We start from the raw sequence: 23,895 nt of genomic DNA on the forward strand, positions 1-23,895 counted from the left end.
GGTACCTCCGAGACCGCCATTTCGCCATGGCAGTGCAGGTACCGCCAAGTAACCCCGGGGTGCCCAGCCGTCCGGCGAGGATGACTGTGTGGCGGCGCAGAATCTCGGGGCGGAACCACAATGGCCGACCCCGCGGATCGACAAATCACCGCCAGGCGACGGCGCACACCTCGGACCCATTCGACTTCACCTTTTTGCACGGCTTCACGTGGTCCTCCGTCTCTCCTTTAGATCCACTACGCCTTCACCTCCTGTTGGAGATCCTCGCTCGATTTTTCACCGCTCCACTGACCCCTTCCCCACATAAGCAGGTACAGTCGGTCTTTGAGCTCCCGTTTCATTCCACCTTTCACTTCTTCTACCTCCACTTCCCTTCCCACTCTTCCACATGGCGCCATTGAACCCCTGCGTACGTCCGTTCACCTGATCACCCTTTGTGACTCTCAGGCTGGGCTTTTCCTTTGTTGTTCTCGACTTTGCGACGGCGGGAATTCGAATACTAGGTGGAGGAAAGAGAGCGGCATAGAGTGGTGGTATCAAGACCAAACGGACATCACTGCACAAGGAGACAGAGCAGACAGCTGTGCCGACCGTCAACATGAAGTTCGGCCGCAATTTGCCCCAGTTCACAGTCCCCGAGTGGAGCGCCCACTACATCAAGTACAAGCCGTTGAAGCAGCTCATCAAATCGGCCGCGGAGCAAGTCAAGGCGGGCCAAGATGCGGATCTTGCCGGTGAGTGGCAGTCGTGGTTGATTCCAAAACTCCCTCGCAACTATTTCTAATTCACGACTCAGGATTTTTCTACTCCCTCGACCGAAATGTCGAAGATGTCGATTACTTCTACAACAAGAAATATGCCGAGTTCTCGCGCCGCTTGAAGCTGTTGGAGGACCGGTACGGATACTCAATGGAGGGCCATCACGCGCTGGAGGCGGAGGAGAGCCATGATCTGCGTGAGGCCCTACTGGACCTGCGCTATCACTTGCGCCGCTTACAGTGGTATGGTGAGGTCAACCGCCGAGGCTTCGTAAAGATCACCAAGAAGCTGGACAAAAAGGTCGGCGCTCAGGCGCAGAAGCGTTACCTCGAGACCAAGGTCGACCCCACTCCCTTTGCCTCGAATGCGCGTGCGATCAAGGCCCAGGAGCGCATCAATGCCTGGATGGCGGTGATCACTGACCAAGCCAAGACTGAAGAGAAAATAGCTGATGACGCGAGCTCGACTCACTCTTCTCTGTCACTGAAGCGTGGTTCCGCGCGTCCTTTCTTGAACTTGCCTGCCGTTGTGCTGACATCAGTGGATGACTCCTTGCGAAAGGACGATACCCATGTTCTTCTGGAACTGCTTGAGACCTTGAAGAATGCAGCCGATGACGCCGGCGAGGGAGTCTTCGCCAAAGTCCTCAAGACCCTCATCCAGCGTGGTATTCTGCATCGTGCCAAGGCTTGCCTGACGGCCCTCCTGGCTCGTGTGGACTCCCTCGACGAGGACGACGATATCAACCGTCGCAATTGTCTGCACCGCCTTGTCATTTCGGTCGGCCGTGAACAGTCGACCAGTGATTCAGAACCGGCTGCTTCTATGGTACTGGACTTCCCGCCAGAGACCTCCCGTTACATCACTCCCGCTGCGCCACCGACCCTGCAGCCACCTCGCTCCGTGGTTAAAGAAGCGCATATGCCCCAGCAGCTTGGACGGGATGACCCCGCAGTGGCGATCCTGCAGCATCTGCTAGACCACCTGCGTCCCGACCAACGGGAGTCACTGATGACCAAGGACCTTTCAGGCCGGACTCCGCTGCACTATGCGGCCCAGTATGGTTTCAAGGTGGTTTGCGAAATCATTATCGAGCACCTCAAAGAATGGGAAATGTTCGATGTGAGCGATGGTATCGACGGCCCTTTGTGGCAGGACGAGGATGGCTGGGCGCCTCTGCACCTGAGTGTGATCGGCGGTCACCCGAAGACCACTCGGTGCCTCCTGGATGCTGAAAACTGGAGAGAGACACATGGACATTCCGACCAGGTGAGGAGACAGGTCTCCAAGTCCAGTGCCGTTCTCGCTCTAGCTACCAAGGCCAACTTTGTGGACATTGTTCAACTGCTGGTGGATGCTGGTATTGATATCAACTACCAGGATGAACAGGGTGAAACTGCTCTGCATGTCGCGGCCCGCTTTGGCCACGACGTATGTGCGCGGATCATCCTGGAAGGCTCGGAATATCAAAAGGCCAACACGGAACTGGCAGAAAAAACCTATGCTTGGACGCCGCTATTCATTGCGTGCGTGGATGGTACCCTCGGTGTCGCGAAGCTGCTTGTTGAAGCAGGCGCAGATCTGGAGCGCTTCGACTCTTCTGGCTGGACGGCAAAGGAACACGCAGCGCTGCGAGGCCATCTTGAAATTGCGCGGTGCCTGGCTGAGGTTAGTCCTGGGCCCCCTGCTGCCGAACCCGAGCCCTCGCCCTCAATTCCTAGCCACAGCCCTTCTCCATCAGGATCTCCTCCAGCACAGTCATCCTTGACTGACCGACGCTCCAATGCCCCTGCTCCTACCTCTGCCGGGAATTCTGGCCTCCGTAATGCTGAGCCTATTAAAACATTTGGACACCGGTATCTCACCGACGAGACCATGATTCTGGTGAGCCTGGGCACCATGGACATGCGGAAGCCCCTGGAAACTGTCAACCTCGACCGAATCCCCATGGAGAACGCGCATGCTACACAGCTGGATACCTCACTGTCACTCGTGGTGACTGCGAGTGGTGCCCATGGCGAGCCAGAGGTGATTGATCTGCCTGTGCAGGACAATATCTCGACGGAGCCAATTGTGTTCCACTCGACCAATGCCAGCAAAGTCCGTCTTCTCTTTGACCTAGTCCCCACGTACTCAGGATCCAAGGACCAAGTCGTTGGCCGTGGTGTTGCACTGCTTTCCAGCATTAAGCCTACCGTTGGATCACAGCGTATCAATCTGAAGGGAGACTCCACCGTGCCTATTGTTGCGGCAAACACCCTGGATGTCATTGGATCGGTCACCTTCAACTTCTTGATCATCACACCTTTCAAGCATCCAAACATGTCCATCACGGGCAACCAGACCTACTGGCGGTCCATGAGCTCGACCATGGTTATTGGACACCGTGGCCTGGGTAAGAACATGGCCAGCCGCAATTCTCTCCAGCTTGGTGAAAACACCATTCAGTCGTTCATTGCTGCCGCCAATTTGGGCGCATCCTATGTCGAGTTTGACGTACAGCTGACCAAGGACCATGTGCCTGTTATTTACCATGATTTCCTGGTCAGCGAAACAGGCATTGATGCCCCGGTGCACACCTTGACACTGGATCAGTTCTTGGAGCTTGGAAAGGGCCGACACCGCAATGCGCTCCCTGATAGCGTCGATGTCAACGGAGACTCGAATATTCCTCCCCGCCAACGTTCCATGTCTGTCGGTGGCTCACTGTACGACCCGGCCGAACTGACTGAGAAGATCAAGCATACTCGGGATTTCAAGAAGAAGGGCTTCAAGGGTAACACCCGCGGCGAGCACATTCAGGCACCTTTCGCCACTTTGGAGGAACTTTTCAAGAAAATTCCCAACCCTGTGGGTTTTAACATTGAACTGAGTGAGTTATAATCCCATCCCGAAGAACAGCTACATTTCGACGATCTAACCTAGATCGCCAGAATACCCCATGCTCCACGAGAGTGAGGAGGAAGAGATGGACACCTACGCTGTCGAACTGAACTCCTTTGTGGACACGATTCTCGCCAAGGTCTACGACATGGGCCAGGGCCGCGACATACTGTTTTCCAGCTTCAACCCCGACATTTGTCTTTTGCTTTCCTTCAAGCAGCCCTCGATCCCCGTTCTGTTCCTGACTGATGCCGGCGCGTCGCCCGTCGGCGATATCCGCGCCAGCAGTCTCCAGGAAGCCATCCGATTCGCGTCCCGCTGGAACCTTCTCGGCATCGTCAGCCAGGCCGAGCCACTCGTCCTGTGCCCACGTCTGGTGCGCATCGTCAAGGAATCCGGTCTCGTTTGCGTTTCATACGGCACGCTGAACAACGATGGCGTGAATGTGGACGTAAGTCATCTCCCCCAACCCCAGGAAAACAAAATACAAGTCACTAACAAATTCCAACAGTACCAAGTCGCCGAAGGCATTGACGCCGTCATCGTCGACTCCGTCCTCGGAATCACCAACGGTCTCATTCAGCGCCAAAACAAATCCGAACGCACCCCGGGCCCTTCGCCTAACCCTATGCCGGTGGGTGACAAGGGAGCTATCAGGGTACCGGTCCTTGAGCCGACCAAGAAGCACGCTGCTACTGACCATTTGAATCCTTCTACTTTTCTCTAAGCATGTCATTGGCATAGCTTGCATCCCTCACATATTTGCATTCTTATGTCCATAGTCGCATTAGGCTTGTGCCAGCTTCAACAGCAGATATCGATATTATTTCAATATCATTGTTCTTGTTGATCTCATCTTGGGTTGTAGAAACCTCCTGATGGAAGTGGAAATAAAGAATTTATCTCTCTAGGCTATGATTGTAGTGAGATACTCCACGTTACTAAGATTGAAGAAAAATCCACATGAGTATCACTTCGTGATCCCAGGTGCCTTCCTGGTTGACCCCCATATCGGATTCACCGTCCCATCAAGCTGCAACATGATTTACACCGAGGCCTTGTGCTCGATTAGGGGATAGATAACGATTGTTCACCTCCGGGAGACTACTCCTATGGACCGGTGGCGATTTGGGACATGAAAGCGACTTTCATGGCTTGCACTGGCTTTGGGTCTCAGGTGTGTCCATATTGGCGTACGCACTTGATCGTGGCCGGCACATTAATTCCGAGGGCGGCCCAGTTCTTGACCGAAGAGACGAGTCCCAAAAGAGACCGTCGCGTATGCGGCGTGAGACACCTCGATTCCCTGATCGATCTCTTGGCTGGATAAGACAATATCAGCTGCGTCGTGGATAGTGGGTCCTCTCTACCATGCGTGGCTTCTTGGTGGCTTTGAGTGCCATTCTGCGATTCTTCGATGCACTACCATGGAAGAGAGGTGCTATTTTTGCTCTATTCCTCGTCGCAGTGAGATACCTCCTCGGCTTTGTATGAAGACCTCGGTGCTGATGACTGAGTTAGGGCAAAAGATTCAGACAGGGCGTACGTAGACCGCCCGGTTAGATCCGCCGCGCGAAACCAACCACGCAAGCTGCTGCCGTCATCAACCAACCCAAGCTTTTTCGGTGGAGCCCCATTGATTAAATTGGGATGCCCTAAGAAGACGCAACAAGATGCAATGCTGCTTCCTCAGGTGCCTGTCTCCACTGCCATTGAGCCATTGCCCAATTGTCGACTCGCGTCGCTGTGGTCAGACATATCGTCTGCGGCGGTGGAGCGAAAGCCCCATAACCGAGCACATCGGCGTCGCTGGCTTGCGTCTGATGGGGTTGGGGGCGTATAAATAGATGAATTAGGAAATTTATGGACTCGTCCCCCGGTTCTTGAGTTGTTTCGCTGGCCCTTTAATCGAGCGACTTCGCCGCTCGTCCCCATCGTTCGTCTGGTCTTCACCTACACAGTTCACTCGTTTGAAAATTGCCAGATTTGCTTGGAAAAAAGCCACGATGGTTTCCAACTCCTTTTTGAAGTTGACTGCGGTTGGTCTGGCCACTGCTCAGCTCGGTGCTGCCCAGACTTACACTAAGTGCAACCCGTTCAAGAGTGAGTAGAGGTCTTGCCATTCCGTCTTATCAGCAGATAGCTCACGACTTCCTTGCAGAGACCTGTGCTGCCGACACCGGTCTGAACCAATGGCAACTCAACACCGACTTTACCTCTGGCTCGTCTGCTTTCAGCAAGTGGAACACGACCTCGGGCTCTGTCGAGAGCACTTCGCTCGGTGCCAAGTTCACCATCTCCGAGCAGGGCGATGCTCCCACTATCGAGAGTGACTTCTACATCTTCTTCGGCCGTGTCGACGTCAAGATGAGAGCCGCCAACGGCACCGGTATTATCTCTACCGCCGTTATGGAGTCCGATGACCTCGATGAGATCGACTGGGTAAGTCAGACACAGAGAGCGACAAGTCCCAAACTAGGCGTACAAACCTAACCCCAGCACAGGAGCAAATCAGCACCTACGACTCCTCCATCGAAACCGACTACTTCGGAAAGGGCAACACCACCTCCTACGACCGAGCCACTACCGTTGACGTCTCCAGCCCTGAAGAGACCTTCCACACGTACAGTATCGACTGGACCTCCAGCCGCATCGAGTGGCTCCTCGACGGCTCCGTCGTGCGCACCCTCGAGTACGCCAATGCTGTCTCCGGCAAGAACTTTCCCCAGACCCCCATGCGCATCAAGATCGGTATCTGGGCCGGTGGTGACCCCGATAACGCCGAGGGTACCATTGAGTGGGCTGGCGGCGAGACCGACTACACCAACGGCCCCTTTACCATGTACGTCGACTCGGTCAACATCACCAACTACAACCCCGCCCAGGCCTACAAGTACACCGACAAGACCGGTTCCTATACTAGCATCAAGGCGAGCAACAGCACTTCCTCTACCAACCTGGGCAGCTCGTCGAGTTCGGTGGCCAGCTCCAGCATGGCCTCGTCCAGCTCGTCTGCTTCCAAGACTGCTAGCTCCGGCTCGGCTGCTAGTGCCTCTGCCTCCTCGACCATGTCCTCTGCTGCGTCGCTGTCGCAGTTCTGCTTCGTTTTCGCGGCTGGCATGGCTGCTTTCGCTGCTGGAATCTTCCAGCTGTAAGATGTATTGACTGTAAATTATTTCTATTATCTCTGAGAGAACCTATATAGTTTCTACCCAATGGGAGCTTGGAGATAATTCGATTTTGACCAACCATTTTCGTTCCTTTGAGGTCTAATTTCGACTGACTAAAAAGCAAAATGGTCGATATATGGGCCCAAGCGACTTTGGTAGTCCGTGATATCATGCCACTTGTAGGCCAGAAATGTCGTTCGGTTCTACTTCGGGTAAATAGCCGACATGCACGCCGAGAAACGGGTCGGTAGTCTTCCCGAATCGTCAAAGCATAGTTCCTCAACAAAGAACCTGGAGAATTCAGACTCCGGGGCTCACTCCGGGGCTCACACCGAGATCACCCCGGGGACCGGGGTAAAGGCGGGGAAGTGGGGAAATTCCATGTTCTACAAAACGGATCTGCCACCCACGGTGTTGTGGAACCTGGGATGAAGCTTAGATTTTCTCCAATTCCAATCTCAACGACGCCCCACGTCGTGGTCACACAAATTCGAAATGCAAAAAAGCTCTAGCCTCGAGAAGCGCGACGAGGGAGCAGGTGATGAGCTTGAAACTTTCCCGCAAGATGAGAAAGATGTAGCCAAAGTTGAAGTGGCCAACGTGATAATTCCGAACCGCAATGAATTGGAAAAGAAGTTCATTCGAAAGCTCGATATGCGCTTGCTGCCTTTGATGATGTTAATTTGTATGTGAAGTTAATTCATCATACTGCGACTTTGACGAAGCTAATGGTCTATGAAAGATATCTTGAACTACTTGGATCGAAATAATATTGCGACGGCGCGTTTGGGGACACTTGAGAAGGACCTTAGCCTTCATGGAAATCAATACAACACAATCATCAGTCAGTCATCTGTAATAAAAATGCGGATTCAAATTGGAATCTGACTGTGACAGGTCTATTCTTTGTTGGATATATTCTGACTCAGGTCCCGACAAATATGATTCTGAACAAAATGAGGCCCTCGAGGTTTTTGGTAAGCCAAAAAGGAGGTGCAACATATGAAAAGTATAGAGGGCTAATGAGCCAACAGCCCGCTGTGATGTGTGCATGGGCCATTGTAAGCACATGCACTGGCGCCGTTCAAAACTATCAAGGCCTTCTCGCCTTGAGATTCGTCCTCGGTTTCGTCGAAGCTCCATTTTTTCGTTGGTACCCCCGGGAAAAACTCGGATAATGAACAATTCTGACGAAATATTCAGCCGGTGCACTATTCCTGTTCTCCTCGTGGTATACCAAGAAAGAGCTTGCAGCGCGCATCTCCATTCTCTATGTCGCGGCTCAGATCTCCGGAGCCTTTGGTGGGCTTCTAGGAAGCGCCATCATGTCAGGCATGGATGGTAAAGCGGGACTTCCAGCCTGGAGGTGGCTGTGTAAGTTCACATCGAGGATATAGACGAAGCTCTGCTAACAAATACCGTTTAAAGTCATCATCGAAGGAAGCGCCACGATCCCCATCGCTTTCGTTGCGATGTTTCTTCTCCCTGACTACCCAGAGACAACGAAATGGCTCACAGACGAGGAACGGATTCTAGCCGTAACCCGGCTCGCGGAAGAAGCCAACGAAAGCGATCACGACGAGACGCGCAGCAAATGGGAAGGCCTGCGACTTGCCTTTGCCGATCCGGTACTGTACATCATTTGGCTGATGCAGCTTGGCCTCAACACTGCCGCATGCTTCACCAACTTCTTCCCGACAATCGTCGAAACGCTCGGCTACGGCACCACCAAGACACTGCTATTGTCCGCGCCACCATACATGTTCGCCGCCATCCTCAGCGTAATGAACTCCTTCCACAGCGACAAGGTTAGCGAGCGATGGCTGCACGTCGTCTGGCCGCAGGTATTTAGCAGTATCGGGTTCATCATCAGCGCCGTCACGCTGAACGTAGCGGCCCGGTATATCTCCACGTTCATGATGATGTCGATCTACGGGTCGTTTGGATGTATCCTGTCATGGGTGTCGACCTCACTCCCACGGCCTCGCTCCAAGCGGGCGGTTGCCTATGCCGTCGTCAACGCAGGGTCGAATTTCGCCTCGATCTATGCCAGTTATTTCTATCCGGAGACACAGGGGCCGCGGTACTGGCAGGCCAATGTAGCGAATGTGGCCTTTTCGGGGATGTGTATTGTCATGGCGACAGTGCTGCATTTTACGCTGCGGTGGAGGAATCGTCAGCTTGAGAAGGCGGCTGATGCTGATGTTGATGCTGGGGTGGATCCGACAAGTGAAGACTCGATGTGTCAACAGCTGGCGATGCGGTGGAATTGCCATCCCCATTATCGATACATCACCTGATCTGGCCATGCCTTCGGGGTCGGCCAAGGCTCGGCCCGCGGCCAGCCGTGGGTCAGTTGGGATGGAAATGCTTCCTAGTTAATTAAGTGAAATTGGAATGAATTAGAACTTATCACATGCAAAAGAGTCATACGAGTCCAGTCCAATGAAAAATGCATTATAATTTATAGAATGATTCCTAGACGGACTAGTGTACAAATTAGCAGTGTAACGTCATCAGCCTCGCCGAGCGAACAGGGTTTAGGACGTGGACCGGCCAAACAAGCCGGTTATCTGTTTAATTCGATACAGCCATCGTTATACGTGCTGGACAGCATAGCAAATCAAATGAATTGCCTGGGAATACAGGGGGTCCTTCTTCCGCGACTGGAGATATAAGCTCATTTTTTTGCCTCAGAATATACAAGGGGAAGGCGGACAATCACGTCTCCGACAAGATTTGTTCAAGCTGGATGCTCTTGGCCCGCTCAAACTCGAGGAGTGTTTCGCGTGCATTAGTGCAGCTTGCTCTTCCCACTAGCATGCCAGTTAGCCGTTCAACCTGTCCATTCCTGCATCTCGTCCCGCGTCTGCTTTTCATCTTGTGAAAGAATTTGTGTGGACCTGCGATCGCAGAGCCTTCACTTATCCTGCAATATTGCATGATCACCATGTTTCCTCACGAGCCGAAACATGCAGATGCGACCGGAGCGCAGGAGATCGATCGGCTCTCGAGCCAGGAGATCGACGATGCGAAGCTAGCACGGATGGGGAAGCGACCGGTTTTGAAGGTGATTCTCACTCGAGCAGAACATGTCGAAGGTGCTGACAAGATCAGCGGAACTTTGGGCTGTGGTCGATTCTGGGATTTAGTTGCACGATTCTGATTACATGGGAAGGCATTGTGGTGTGAGTATAGTGGTGTGCTGTTGGATTGGGAGCTTGCTATCGGACACTTACCTGTTCCCAGGCTTTTCCTGCAGGCATATGAGAAGTAAGAGAGCTGCATATTCTTCTGGGTGCTTTATACTGACGATCTCCTAGTGGTGGTCTAGCTGGCGCCGTGTACGGGTTCATCTTTGTTTGGGTTGGCGTGGCATCAACATTCGTGGTGCTATCAGAGCTGGCGTCAATGTAAATACCCCCGGACAACGTCGCAAAGCATCGATCTAATGACTGACCAGGGCTCCCACATCAGGCGGTCAATACCACTGGTGCTCAATGCTAGCACCCAGGTCCGCAATGAAAATCATCAGCTACTTGACAGGTACTTCGCCTGCCTTCCCAACATCCCGGAATTTCCGATAGACAAAGCTAACGAGTCTAGGCTGGCTGACTGTCATCGGCTGGCAAGCGACCTTCGCAACATCGTGCTATCTCTGCGGTACGCTCATCCAAGGACTCATCGCCCTGACGCATAGCAACTACCAGCCGCAGAACTGGCATGGCACACTCCTTTTCTGGGCTGTTGCGGTCTTCTCCCTGATCATCAACATCGTGGGAGGAAACCTGCTTCCGCGGTTTGAGGGATTAATACTCGTTCTGCACATCCTTGGCTTCTTCGCAATTCTTGTTCCCTTGGTCGTCATGTCGGATCACGGTGATGCACATGAGGTGTTTACCAATTTCCTAAATCTGGGCGGATTCCCGTCGCAGGGTTTGTCGTTCTTCGTTGGAATGGTCGGGTGTATCTTTGCCTTTGCGGGAGGTGATGCTGCTGTTCATGTGGGTTCAAGATGTTCGAGTTTCCTGTTTAATTGGAAAATTAGTTAACTATGACTTTTTAGATGTCCGAGGAGATCACAAATGCATCCACCGCTGTGCCAGCCTCGATCATGCTCAGCGTATTGATCAATGGCTCACTTGGTTTTGGTATGTTGCTAGCGATGCTCTTCTGCCTGGGAGATATTGAACTTGCTCTTCAGTCCCCCACGGGCTACCCGTTCATGTCAATCTTCTTGCAAGCGACCGGATCAGTGGTTGGGACAGCTGTCATGTGTTCCATCATCACCACAATGGGCATTAGCACTTCTGTCGGTATGCTAGCAACAACCTCGCGCCAATTCTGGTCTTTCGCGCGTGATCGGGGTATTCCAGGCTGGCGATTATGGAGTCAAGTGAGTAACCCCCCTCGAGATCAAATTGTTGCTAACAAACTATCCAGGTCCACGGCCAAAACCGCGTCCCGGTATACTCCGTCCTACTAACAATGTGCATTGCCTGTCTCCTCGCCCTAATCAACATCGGCTCCTCCGTCGCCTTCAACGACCTAGTCGCAATGTCTATCTCCGGTCTCTACCTCTCCTACATGGTCGTTGCCGGCCTCCTCCTGTACCGCCGGAGTACCGGCGCAATCGGACATATCCGCAACGGCGACTCCGAGCTTGTCAACACAGTCGGTGGCAAGCTCGTTTGGGGGCCGTTCCATTGCCGTGGGATATGGGGTATCCTGATCAACGCATGCGCTCTCGTTTACATGAGCATTGCGGTATTTTTCAGCTTCTGGCCCCCTTCTTGGGCGGTCGTTGTTGATACTATGAATTTTAGCGTTGTGGGTACTATGGGGGTTGTACTTCTTAGTTTGGTGTATTATTTTCTTCGGGCTCGTCGGATTTACGATGGGCCTATTGTGGAGACTGCGTGAGCTATACTCAGGGTCATGGAAGGGGAGGATGGGGAAAAAGTCTGATTCCGAACTCCCGAACGCTGCACTTGTTGATCTGTTTATCAGTGTAAATTGAGAGGGATACTACTGTACCGGGGATCACGTCAAGGGTGGTGGGGAACGTCGCGATCAAGACCAGATGGAGAGAACGGGTCGTGGTATTCGACAGAGTGACATTGTGATGCCACCCTAAAATTATGGATATGTTCATGAAGTCATCCGCATAATCCCGACGCGAGTCTCTTTTCAACGGATTTCAGGAATGTGACTCACAATGACTGGCCACAATTGCCAACTCCAGAAATCTCCTGAAATGTGCTGCTCATAGGGGCAAATCCATGTGGGGCCAGGTGGTTAGGGATCTGCAGACCACCATCGTTTTACCATCTATTTTTAGCACAAATCGCAGTTCTAAACCGATAGAACCAGTTTGAAGAGCTCTGATGTTCATTGAAGATCACGATGATTTTTCTCCTGGTCCAAGCTCAACTTTGACTGGATCCCTTCTCACACTAAGCTATAGTGTTAGTTATCTCGACCCATGCGCACCAAACTGGGAATCTGCATCGGATCTACCCTTAATTTCATGTTCCTGCAATGTCCGAGCTGAGGATTTGGGACAGGTCTGAGCCCAAAACGAGCCGCACTAGATACCACGGACTACTGCATGTACCCCGAATCTTTTCTAATGCGTTTCACGATCGAAGTTTCAAATTTTGATGCTGAACGGAATGTGGGGGCTGGTGGGGCGGATGCTCTCCATGCTCGTCGGGCCGATAATCCAGCACCAAATCAATAATCCGATTGCTCAGCTCTCGAAGTTTCGCCTTCGAAGATCTTTTGCTCTGTTCAAAAACAGTAATCAATAATCGAGTACCAAGTTTGACGAGCAATGTGATGTTGCAGCTTTTCGGCATCTCATTGATTATGGGTTGGAGAAGAGAAATCGGGTACAAATCATAACCGTAGCGTGTATTTCGATAAGATTTGGTAAGATTTGTTGATAATTCAATGATCAAGTTTGCGCCGTTGGTAAAAATGGTATTTAGAATCGTAATACAATTTGAAAAAAAGCACATGTAGAAGAAGCGTCCGAGTTCGCGATGCAACTTCACGAATTCCTTGAAGGGGACGTATAATCGGTCATCTCCCGTGTGGAATGCACTGGAGCTGGTACGCTGTCGGCACCGGTGGTCCACGGAGAGTATGGTGTAGAGTTCTGAAAGCCCTGTAGCGTGGATATTAGCGGGGAACTCTCTTTTGAATTGCTCAAAATATTCTTTTGCGTACCATGGCATTCAATGGGGGCAATTGCGGGTCGATAATTGATGCCCAGTGTGCAGACCCCGGCTGCTCCTGCTTTGGCGATGACGAGAGCGGTTGCGGCGTTGGGAGAAATGCTTCCGGTCGCAGAACGCTTCGGAGATACTGATCCATTGATGTTTCGAAAGCAACTGGTCCTTGCGATGTTGCAAATTGCGAAGGAAGAAGCGGAGCACTCGACAGCGGTGGTTGAGGTGTGCTAGGATAGAAGTAGATAGGCTGCACGTTTACGCAAGGTCCTGTACGGCTCTGGCAGTTGTAGCAATGACAACAGGCGACCATGGATGATGTCGAGGCAGGTTCCGTTCTGGGTAGGACGGTTTGAAAGGCTGGAGTGACTGGCGATCGAACAGAGTTAGGGTGAGAGTGTGTTGGAGATGAGACTGAGCTGCTGCGAAGAGGTGGTGTTCTGAGGGACGAGGCCTCGGATTCGCTGTTGCTGATTGTTAGCTTGAGAGCCATTTTCAGTTGGAAATGATAGGAGTCACATACTGTCGTGCAACGTGCTGAGAAAGGTAGTCGGATCGGTGAAACGCCTTTGTGCAGCCCTCATAGGTACAGGCATATAGCTTCTTATCCTTGTGACTCAACTCGTGACGCCGGCGATGTTCGGCTCGTGTAAAGATCTTTTGCGAAAGTTAGCATTTTGAAAACGTCCTTTGCTCGATCTATTCATGTTGTTGACTCACCTTATTGCATCCTGGAAACTCACACCCATGCACTCGCTTTCCCTTCTTTGCCTTGCTCACTCGATGCGAACCCGTCGAAGAGGACGGCGACGGAGGCAATTCCAGCTGAGGGCTGACGCGGCTGAACTTGGCCGGCCCAGGCAGGTCTATCGGAGGTGCTGGGGCCGAAGTGATGTAATGCGAGTCCATATATGGCGAGACGGAAGAAATGAACGGAATGTTAAACTGAGGCGTGCTACAGGTCATGGACATTTTTTGGGATCTGGCGAGGACGCCTCTTTATTCAAAGGCCAGTGGGCCAGGCTCAATACCACCTAGGAGGTAGGAACGGAAAGACGCCGAGAGTCGGAATCGACAGGCGACTGGCGATGGGGGCAGCTGAATCTGAAATAGCGACGAATGGGGCTGGCGAGTCCATTTATTGCGTTGCAGGGAGAGAGGAGGGGGGGGGGGGGGGGGGTTCTGGTGGGAAGTTATTCGTATGAGCGGGCAAATTAAAGAGACGAATCCTGCAGACGATAGCCTTCTATAAATGCCCGTAGATCCAACAAGATCAGCCGGTTATGGTACTTTAAATCGTCCAAGTTAAAAATAAAAAGATGAAACGGCAAACGTGGTGCGGCTAAAGATGGTGTCAAATCGAGCTTGCTGATCTTCACCATCATCTTTCGACCCCATCCGCCCCCATCGCAATGAGCTCACGATTCACCCACCTGTCAAATGCCAAAAGGCATATGACAAATGATGGTGATCAATTCTCCGGCCAACAGCGGCTGGTCTGCATGATGCTTCATACTGCTAGTCTTTTCAACACCTCAATCTGCAGTTGCTGCAGCGGCGCAGTCGTTGCAGGCTTCCAGCACCGCCTTGGGTTTCAGGAATGGACCAGTCGCAGCAGCGATGGAGTGTTGGTTCCCCAGCAGCAGGTGAGAAGCTTGTCGGGTAAGTCGGCGGCCGGTGGAGTGGAGCTAGTTCCCCCAGACACCCTCCTCTCTATTCCTACATGGTGTTAGTACAGTGCTAGGGACAACCAGGGTGACAGGGTTTGGCCGATTCGACAAGGCTGCCTGAGTCTGCCTGGCCTTCCCATTAGGCAATCGAGACGAGCCTAACACTAACCCCCCTCTAACATTGTCCGAGAGGAGCGTGGGGCGATTGGAATCTTCCCTGCGACGGCCCAGACTTAAGCAGTCGAGCTAGAGATGCCCTCCACATCGCCGTTGCGGTGAGGTGAGAGAAAGGCCCGAGCTTGTGCTGCCCTACATCGATGTGCCTTAGTAAGAATGATACCGTGACTTGCCTCATGGCAACTACTCCTGTCACAATTCTACTACTGGCAGAGTATCTACAAGTACCACGACCTGCTCCATTCTCTCTCTCACCATCTCTCATCCTGCTGATCGAGCGCCAATCATAATTTCTCCCCCGATGGGGTCGCCTCATGGGGGGCTTTTTTGCACCGGCGGAGCTTTCCTCACGCCGGCTCATCCGTCACCCTTTTTTCCTCCCTCGAGCGGATCTGCGACGGCTCGGATGAGATGCTGGCACAGGCCAACCCGGTCCACTGCGGGCACGATCACTGGTTCTATGCCTGGCCAGGTTAGCTCCGCGGTGGTAGTAAGCGCGACACTACTGGCGAAGCGAGTGTGCGGGGCGACGACACGGCTTTCTTATTTGAGGCGAACGCCCGAGCGGCGCTGCGACCACCTGTGATCCCCTGTCCGACCACCCGCCCTAACACGCCCCGAGGTTGGTTCTAAGAGGCTCTACTTTGCCCCAAGTGTCGAGGAGCCTCACTGTTGGGCCCGTCCAGGGCCACCGGACACAACCCTCCGCCGCTGCCCCTTGAGTTTCCCCTTTTCGCCCCCACAGTGCGGCGATTCACATTCGCCCTCAATGCAACTCTGTCCGCCGGTTTGTGTCCTGATTTGCACTTGCTGTTGACGAGCTCGATTGTACCTACGCTGTCTCTACACAGGCTTGGGGGTGTTATTGACAGGGCGTCATAGGTCAACTCGGAGTGGAGCATTGCCGATGCCCGCCGGCCAACGGGACATTCATTAGACGATTCTGTGGCCCCTGGATGAACCAGAGATGGCAGCAGTAGTAGCTTCCATGAGTAGAAATCGTGCACAGATGTGCTGCAAGAATTAACGAGCTTATTGCACTGTTCGCGTGGGATGGACAACAGCAAAGTGTTCAGGAATATTTCCAAAAGGGAGACTCAAAATTCCGCAGGATCCTTCGCCCTGAAATCCAACACCACGTCGAGCTCGTCATTGGCTCCTGCACGCCACAGTGATTTCCAAAATCCCGCAACGCCACGATCTGCAGTTGCAGATATTTGACTACGTATCAAATGTTGCGCTCACTACATCCGTATCCAACGAGAATGCTTGCCTAGACGCGGGAACATCCCGCCAAATTATCACCAGCCGTCCCAACCCTAAACATTTTGGTTCTCGTTGGGGAGAACTCAGCAAAATGGAATCATATACCCCACTTCAATCTACGTACAATGCTGAATCTGAACAGCGACAATGGAATGGCAAGGCAACTCATCACTATCCCCCTACACATTCTTGCAAACATACAGATAGCAGACCAGCCTCCAAGGCCAAGAAACTGGCGCTCTGCGAGCCCTAGCAGCAGAAATACGATGTGATCTCAGCTGGCGAATATTGGCACAATCCTTCTTGTTCCGCAAACTTGGAATGGGTATACACATATCCATCTCTACGTCCCGTTTTTGAGCTCTCTCCAGTGCGAGAAACTCACCTGAGCTTTCGAACTAAGCCAACTGCGCCTAGTAGACGGCATGTCAAATTTGTTGAAGTTTAAATTGCAAAGTCGAAGCGATTTTTCTTCATCCGAGCTTGGTCCAGACGTGGTGCCGCTAAAGGACAGGTTTGCACTAAACCACCGATCTGCCCACTAAATCGACGCATCCCCACACTATACCGTGCCCACTGGACAAAGTGGGTTGCCAGATTAGTCCGCGATCATCGATGATTTGGAATTCTTTAAATTGGCCCTGACTGGTGGGAATTCGCTTCACGGAGGGCCCGACTCGACGATCGTAAAGTCGCCCCATGGCTCGCTTCTTCACTTTTGTTTGATGCATTATTTTGTTCGATGGTTTCTGGCTCAAGTGACAGCCAGTACGTTGTCTAAAGGAGGAACTATTCTTGGCGACACACCGAAACTCCGTTACCCCTGCAAGGAACCGATTGCAGAGCCAACGAACGCCCGCTTTATTGCTCCAGATACCCACGTAAACTCGGCTCCTCGAATCCTCTAGGACTAATCGAATCCGTCTATCGTCTGAATGTTATTGTTGGAGACATATTTACACCTATGAAGTGAAACATTTTCGCGAATGAGAAGAACCATTTCATTATTTGGAATACCGCGCAGGCACTCCTCACCTTATTTCTTGAGACCCGCTGTAGCTGACGCAGCCCCCGATGGCACCCTGGGGGCTAGAATTTAATAAATAATGTATCAACGGCATTTCAGGTGTATATTGTGCAACATGAAGTTATCTCGGTCCAGATTTTCCAGCAATAGACGGGATTAAGGACGATCAGAAAATTCCATCAATATCCGACTCGCTAATCACTACCTGACCAAGTGATAATACTTGACGAGCCTGGAGTTATTCGATACTTTGAGAATGAATTGTTCAAGCCCCCAAAAAGGCGAACTAGCGACTCCATAAAAAGAACGGCGAATCCCGCTCACTGACAAATATCACGAGCAAACAAATCAGAGGAGAGTGCATACCCAACAGATTAGGGTTTTTAGAAGCGCACCCCGCGGCCGGCTGTAGTAGAAGCCGAGAGTAGTCACTTGGGGTATTGTTCCACATACGTCACGGACGGCCGGTGCTTGGCTAGTTTTGGTGACGAGATTCTACGAGTTGACGGGATAACTCTGGGGCGAAAGACTCGTGACAAATCGTCTGCGTTTCGAAGATCATAGCGTGTTTCAATTGTCCGAAATTTGATGATGTTGTCTTGACACTGGTGCACCCCAGTTTTCCCAGTAGTGAGCTACTCTTCGCTATCTGCACAATCACTTCAGGGCAAGTGTCGCTCTCTATTGGCCGAAGATTTGCTCCGGATAGTGTAGACGCTACTATAAATCCCTTTACGCCAGAATGGCTAGGACCTAGTGGAAACCGGGATTTGTGTAACAGTCGTGGATTAAGCTGGGCGAAGCAGAACCGGAGTCAGAGTCAGCACCAGGCTGCGTCGGCAATACCTGCATTGCCGGCAACTTCTGCTGCTTGATGACAGCCCATGAACATTGGAGTGCATTGTTAAAAGGGACTGCGGACTTGAACATTAGCAATTGAAACTCCGAGCGAGGTTTGATCGCTTAGTGATATGTATTTGATACGGACTTGGATTTGACTTTGATTCAGCGAGCATGAGCGAGGTTCTGGTATGTCCTTTCCCAAAGTTGTCCCTTGTCCCTTGACAAGGGGTACGAGAAAACTTTTTCATTTCGTGTGCTTTCGATATCTTCGATTAGTATATTTTTTTAAAAATTGAGAATGCTGTTGTGATATGAGGCTAGCGCAGATCAGGAACAAAGCCCAACATCGGAAATAATCCCGGGTTGCCTATACGAAGAATCAAGTTGATTTGCAATCAACTTGGTCTTCTCGTTGTATATATAGCCTCGTGTATCCCATCAAGAAGAAAAGGACATAACATATACCAGTGAATTACAACAAATGCAAATGGGGTTTATTAGCTTCTATTTGAAATCAATCTTATATCAAATCATGATATTTTGACTGTAGATCAAATGGTAGATGATCAGTTGCTCATATAGACGAGCCAGAATCCGATGAAGGAGATCAAAAGCACCATCGAGCGGAGTACGTCAATGGACATACCCCTCGAAAATCTCCAAGGCCCTTGATCAGACCGATCCATCGAACAGTGCAATACGAATACCAGTGTATTGCGAGTCACTTCCACGGTCGCAGCAACCAAGCATGGTAAGTATGAGGAGGGGAAGTTAGAGGACGTTTCAAACGGTAGGCGGAGGGCGGCATTCATACTCCCAGATCTCATGTCGACGAAGCTGGAGCAAGTCCTTCGCTTGTGGGCGACGTCCCCGGAAATCCATTTTCCTCGGGTCTTCGAACCATACCGAACACCTGCATGATTTTTATCCAGATCGAGAGAAAAGAATGACGAGATTGCGATTCGAAGATCATTCCGCGCCTGTCAAAGTGAACGCTTCCGGGTATCGGCTACTGTGAGATGATGCGATAAACCGACATCAAGATGCAATTCCGGCTAACTTCAGCCAGATCGTGTTTGGCGTTCTTATCAGGTATTCGACCCCTCGAATGATATTCAACAGCGCGTACTAGATGCCGGTTGTATCATGCTTGGCCAGATGATGCAAGTTGCTGCCATGCATCTGGACCAGACAGTCTGGCGTCGGGTCAATACGATGAGTTCGTTTCCACGGGCGACTTCGGCCAGTATATATATCTCGAGCTCCGCGGAGATACTCTGTCCTAGGGATCAAGTCAGCAGATGATCTGTGCACCGTTTAAGCAGTCATGGCCACCTTATTTCCAGAGTCTCTCTTGAAAAAAGGACTGAATGAGTTGATCTCCGCCCATGATGGGACAGATTCGTTTGGGGAACTTACTCCGCTGGGAGCACCCAGTGACGAGCGGCGATTCTGGTTCCAACGTGCGAAAGAATATAACTCAGAAGCGATCGCAACCCAGCCATCAGTGTTTGACAACCCCGATACGGCAAAAGAATATCAGCCCCGAGCCGATTGGGAGAATTTGCACCGATTTGACCCTTCTGCACGATGGACTTGGGGTGAGGAGTATCAATTGATTCGCAAAATTGACCTTCGGATTATGGTCTTTGCTTGCTTTATGTTCGCGGCTCTGGAGCTTGATCGATCCAACCTCCAGCAGGCTCTGACTGACAATTTTCTAAACGACCTTGGCATGAACACGAATGGTATTGTTTTCAACTCCAGTACGATACAGAGGCCACGCTAATATACAGTAGACTACAACCTTGGAAATACCGTTTTCCGTCTCTCGTTTCTTTGTGCTGAATTGCCCTCGCAACTTGTCAGTAAATGGGTTGGGCCAGATAGATGGATCCCCACACAGATGGTCCTCTGGTCGGCTGTGGCTATGAGCCAATATGGCATGCAAGGGAAGAACACCTTCCTAGTCTGTCGTGCACTCCTTGGTATCTTACAAGGTGGTTTTATTCCTGATGTGAGTTGTCTTCCAAAGTTGTCATCTTAACTTTTTTCGTACTAACAAAATTGCTAGGTGATTCTATATCTGTCGTATTTCTACAAGCACCATGAGCTCTCGCTTCGATTGGGATTCTTCTGGACTGCAATGAACATTACAGATATCATTGCAAGCTTCTTGGCTTTTGGACTATTGCACTTGCGTGGCGTTCAAGGACAATCAGGCTGGCGCTGGCTATTTTTGCTCGAGGTACGTGTGGATATTTCGCTGGAAGTCAGCTGGGTCAGCGACTAACACAATCTTAAGGGTCTTACCACTCTCTTGATGGGTCTCTCAGCTTATGTTCTTATGCCCCCTGGACCGTGTCAAACAGCCAATTGCTCGCGAGGCAAGTCTGGGTGGTTCAGTCCACGGTAAACACTATTCCCGAATTCTGCGTGCGAAATGTCATCGGTCCCTAACTGTCCTTTTAGAGAGGAGACGGTCATGGTCAATAGGGTTATTCGGGATGATCCTAGCAAAGGCACAATGCATAACAGAGAGCCCATTACACCCAAGCTTCTCTGGAAAAGCCTCTGCGATTTCGATCTTTGGCCCTTATATATCATCGGGCTCACATTCGAAACCCCTATGACAACTCCAAAGCAATATCTAACTCTCACCCTCAGAGACCTGGGCTTCAACACATTCGTCACAAATCTGCTGACAATTCCAAGTACGGTTATATCCATCATCACGATGCTGGCGATCACCTATTTATCGGAGGTTACCGGTCAACTCTCATGGGTATCGATCATTGGACAAGTATGGACTTTTCCGTTCGTGGTCTATCTATATGTGGTCGATGTGAACACGGCCAACAAATGGGCCGTTTGGGTGGTGATGACATTGCTCCTCGGATTTCCAAACTGTATGTTGCCCTTTTCCAACACCCTGCATGGCACCATTTCTGACAATCGACAAGCACATGCAATTCAAGTTGGCTGGAACTCTCGCAATTCCAACACCGTCCGATCTCGGACGGTCTCAGCTGCCATGTACAATATGTGCGTTCAGGCCTCGGCAATCATTTCCTCGAATATTTATCGGGCTGGTGAGTGGATGAAAAGGACAAGGATTCTTGGCAGATCTGACAATAATGAATAGATGATTCTCCTCGCTACCGACGCGGCAATCGCGTCTTGGTGAGTCTGGTGGTTGCGAATATTTTCATCTACACCCTGACCAAGATATACTATGTCTGGCGGAATGCGAGCCGCGACAGGAAGTGGAACGCAATGACAGATCAAGAGAGAGTTCATTATATAGAGGCCACCAAAGATGAGGGAAACAGACGGCTTGACTTTCGATTCGCACATTGAATCTCCAACACGGACTACCATGAACACAGTGCATAGTTCATTCGTCTGTGTTGGCATGCCTTTTTTTACCTTTGTCGGCTAGCTAGTCCAGCTCCTTGGTCTCTGATAGACGTCTAAAACAGGCATCTCGTGATTGATTCATGTAGCGGCACTCGCCGACAGCCTGATAAGCCGGGGAATTGCAAGAAATTATGAAACAGTTTCAAAGAAAACCTCCGGATAACAGCTACATTCGTAATCACTGCATGGTGTGGCGCCACTTCAAATGTATATTGCCCATAACCCCGCAACCCATCAGGGAACCCTGAATGATGGAATGTGACACGATCTCTTAAAGTAATTGCGAAATGCTTTTTTCTATAGGATGTTAATAAAGACTTTCTGGGGATCGAGCTTCGATTCGTGATTTGGCAGTCAGTGTGCGACATTTGCCTATGCTTTCCTGCGGGGTTGTCGCTGCTCCTGCCATCTCGCAGTCGGATGACCGGCAAAGCCCATGTACGTTGTCATATAAAGAAAAGACACATGCACTCGATTGATCGATAGAGAAAGTAACTAGCTATTCTTCGGCAAAAATGGCACCCTCGCTCACTGAAACCGTTGCTCCTGTTTTTCCTGTCGTGGAAGACAAAGTCGCCTTCAAGGGTTTAGAGAGAACTCCAATCAAGCTCAACAGAGCTCTTGATGTTTTTGAATCTTTCGATGTCACCCCTGTAATTGGAAGAGAATTCCCTAATGCGAATCTGAGAGACTTTCTCCGCGCTCAAAACTCGGATGAATTGCTTCGCGATCTCGCTGCCACCAGTCAGTAGTTCCCATCACCCGAACTAATTCTTCATCTCACAAGCTACAATAGTCTCCCAACGAGGTGTTGTATTCTTCCGCAAGCAGGATGGTCTCGACGATGACCTGCAGAAGGAACTCGTCCAGCGTCTGGGTGAACTCTCAGGAAAGCCAAAAACCTCCGGGTTGCATATCCATCCGGTCGCTAATTCAGGACGCGAAGAAAGTGTCGAAGACGATGAGATCAGCGTTATTAGCTCTCAACAGCGAAAGAAACTGTACATCGACCGCAGCGTCCGCAAGCAGACTGCTCGACGGGAGTGGCATAGCGATATCACTTTCGAGCCTATCCCGAGTGATTATACCCTCTTGCGATTGACCGAGCTTCCGAGAACCGGCGGCGGTAGGTTTATTGACTAATCCTGGCATTTTTCGAAGAATAATTCGAGCTGATGTACTTGTTCAGACACTCTATGGGCTTCTGGGTATGAGGTTTACGACCGTCTCTCGGAGCCATACCAGAAATTCCTGGAAGGACTCACGGCCACCTACGCCCAACCACGTTTCAACGAAGTCGCCAAGAACAACAACTTCAAGATCCATCCCGGCCCTCGAGGCGCACCCGAGAATGTCGGCGAGGAACTTCGCGCTGAGCATCCAGTTATCCGTACCAACCCAGTAACAGGGTGGAAGAGCGTTTTCGCCGTGGGGACACACGTGCAGAAGATCAACGGTCTTGCGGAAGAGGAAAGCAACCATCTGCTGAATTGGTTCGTTAATCTTATTGTGGAGAATCATGACCTGCAGGTCCGCTTGCGCTGGCAGAATCCCAACGATCTCGGTAGGACATCCTGTGAGAGCTTGAGCTGAAACTGTGTGATCTAACTGCGACACAGCTATCTGGGATAATCGATCGGTGTACCATGCCGCAACCTGGGACTATGAAGAGATCGGTCCACGGACGGGTCATCGGGCCGTTGGGGTCGGAGAGCGACCCTATTTGGATCCCAAGAGCACTGGTAGGCGTGAGGCACTGGCTCAGGGAGAAGAACCAGTGTAGTTAGGTTTTTGGCGTACATGGCATATCGCTGCGACAAAAACAAGCCTAGGAATGGGGGCGATAGGAGATGAGACAAGTCGGCTATACACTGAAGGCCCTGTGATTTCCGCGGTCTGAGGCAGTAGGGTTGCAATGCGTCCTCCGGGATCAGATCGATGTAGCTTACTATCACCCCGAAATCGGAAGTTGATAATATGTTTGCTCACAAGATAGAAGCCGGTTTTCACATTGCTTCATTTAAAAGCCTAGCCGGGTTAATTCGGATTATTGCCAGTGAAACCTAGGCCATGATGTCGATCAACAAGGACAAGCTTACTTCTCCAAAGGTCGGCTTGCCGACTCCGGGGTTACAATCAGCCTTGCAGTTACCAACTACCTGTCATATGTCGTATTGCAGAGTAACGTTCAGTAATCATCTTGTTGTTCTAGTGCAGTAGTTAGTTGGTTAAGTAATCACGTTCATCAATTACCAAGCAGTAACTTTCGAAAACGAAGTGCTGTACTAGCCAAGCCGTACTAGCGGGCAAAATAAAGAGAACCATTGGCTAATTCAAGTAAGCTAGTATCTGACGAGGCTGCGAATTGGATTCCTAGATTATTTGCTTAGTAAATAAATCAAGACATTGGCAATCGCGGCTTCGGAGGTAACTAACCACGTTCT

General features: G+C 51.0%; 7 protein-coding genes across 7 annotated transcripts; 6 read left to right on the plus strand and 1 right to left on the minus strand.

Annotated features, from left to right (window-relative positions):
* Window positions 1-598: 598 nt before the first annotated feature.
* N7532_005386 (glycerophosphocholine phosphodiesterase) lies at window positions 599-4,369 on the plus strand (the record flags this gene model as incomplete). The annotated part of the gene is made up of 4 exons (XM_056617880.1): window positions 599-734; window positions 797-3,631; window positions 3,693-4,093; window positions 4,154-4,369. The coding sequence occupies 4 exons, from the start codon at window positions 599-601 to the stop codon at window positions 4,367-4,369; spliced, it is 3,588 nt and encodes a 1,195-aa protein (XP_056474039.1).
* A 1,279-nt stretch (window positions 4,370-5,648) lies between these two features.
* Window positions 5,649-6,797, plus strand: N7532_005387 (glycoside hydrolase family 16 protein; the record flags this gene model as incomplete). Its single annotated transcript, XM_056617881.1, has 3 exons — window positions 5,649-5,745; window positions 5,804-6,084; window positions 6,147-6,797. The coding sequence occupies 3 exons, from the start codon at window positions 5,649-5,651 to the stop codon at window positions 6,795-6,797; spliced, it is 1,029 nt and encodes a 342-aa protein (XP_056474040.1).
* A 510-nt stretch (window positions 6,798-7,307) lies between these two features.
* Window positions 7,308-9,112, plus strand: N7532_005388 (uncharacterized protein; the record flags this gene model as incomplete). The annotated part of the gene is made up of 6 exons (XM_056617882.1): window positions 7,308-7,497; window positions 7,555-7,656; window positions 7,710-7,789; window positions 7,847-7,961; window positions 8,016-8,186; window positions 8,241-9,112. 6 exons carry the CDS (start codon window positions 7,308-7,310, stop codon window positions 9,110-9,112), a joined length of 1,530 nt encoding a protein of 509 aa, XP_056474041.1.
* Window positions 9,113-9,762: 650 nt separating this feature from the next.
* On the plus strand, window positions 9,763-11,735 carry N7532_005389 (putative GABA permease; the record flags this gene model as incomplete). Its single annotated transcript, XM_056617883.1, has 8 exons — window positions 9,763-9,882; window positions 9,930-10,000; window positions 10,062-10,085; window positions 10,136-10,225; window positions 10,276-10,358; window positions 10,419-10,816; window positions 10,879-11,208; window positions 11,256-11,735. The coding sequence occupies 8 exons, from the start codon at window positions 9,763-9,765 to the stop codon at window positions 11,733-11,735; spliced, it is 1,596 nt and encodes a 531-aa protein (XP_056474042.1).
* A 1,132-nt stretch (window positions 11,736-12,867) lies between these two features.
* N7532_005390 (Zinc finger C2H2) lies at window positions 12,868-14,020 on the minus strand (the record flags this gene model as incomplete). The annotated part of the gene is made up of 4 exons (XM_056617884.1): window positions 12,868-12,984; window positions 13,047-13,512; window positions 13,572-13,705; window positions 13,769-14,020. The coding sequence occupies 4 exons, from the start codon at window positions 14,018-14,020 to the stop codon at window positions 12,868-12,870; spliced, it is 969 nt and encodes a 322-aa protein (XP_056474043.1).
* Window positions 14,021-19,358: 5,338 nt separating this feature from the next.
* On the plus strand, window positions 19,359-21,391 carry N7532_005391 (putative MFS transporter; the record flags this gene model as incomplete). Its single annotated transcript, XM_056617885.1, has 7 exons — window positions 19,359-19,779; window positions 19,831-20,048; window positions 20,106-20,279; window positions 20,337-20,443; window positions 20,504-20,940; window positions 20,995-21,123; window positions 21,177-21,391. 7 exons carry the CDS (start codon window positions 19,359-19,361, stop codon window positions 21,389-21,391), a joined length of 1,701 nt encoding a protein of 566 aa, XP_056474044.1.
* A 575-nt stretch (window positions 21,392-21,966) lies between these two features.
* On the plus strand, window positions 21,967-23,234 carry N7532_005392 (TauD/TfdA dioxygenase family protein; the record flags this gene model as incomplete). The annotated part of the gene is made up of 4 exons (XM_056617886.1): window positions 21,967-22,195; window positions 22,248-22,577; window positions 22,641-23,015; window positions 23,071-23,234. The coding sequence occupies 4 exons, from the start codon at window positions 21,967-21,969 to the stop codon at window positions 23,232-23,234; spliced, it is 1,098 nt and encodes a 365-aa protein (XP_056474045.1).
* Between the last annotated feature and the right edge of the window lie 661 nt (window positions 23,235-23,895).

Source organism: Penicillium argentinense (genome assembly GCF_028826775.1).
Source record: "Penicillium argentinense strain IBT 30761 chromosome Unknown utg000005l_segment0_segment0, whole genome shotgun sequence".
Taxonomy (NCBI): Eukaryota; Fungi; Ascomycota; class Eurotiomycetes; order Eurotiales; family Aspergillaceae; genus Penicillium; species Penicillium argentinense.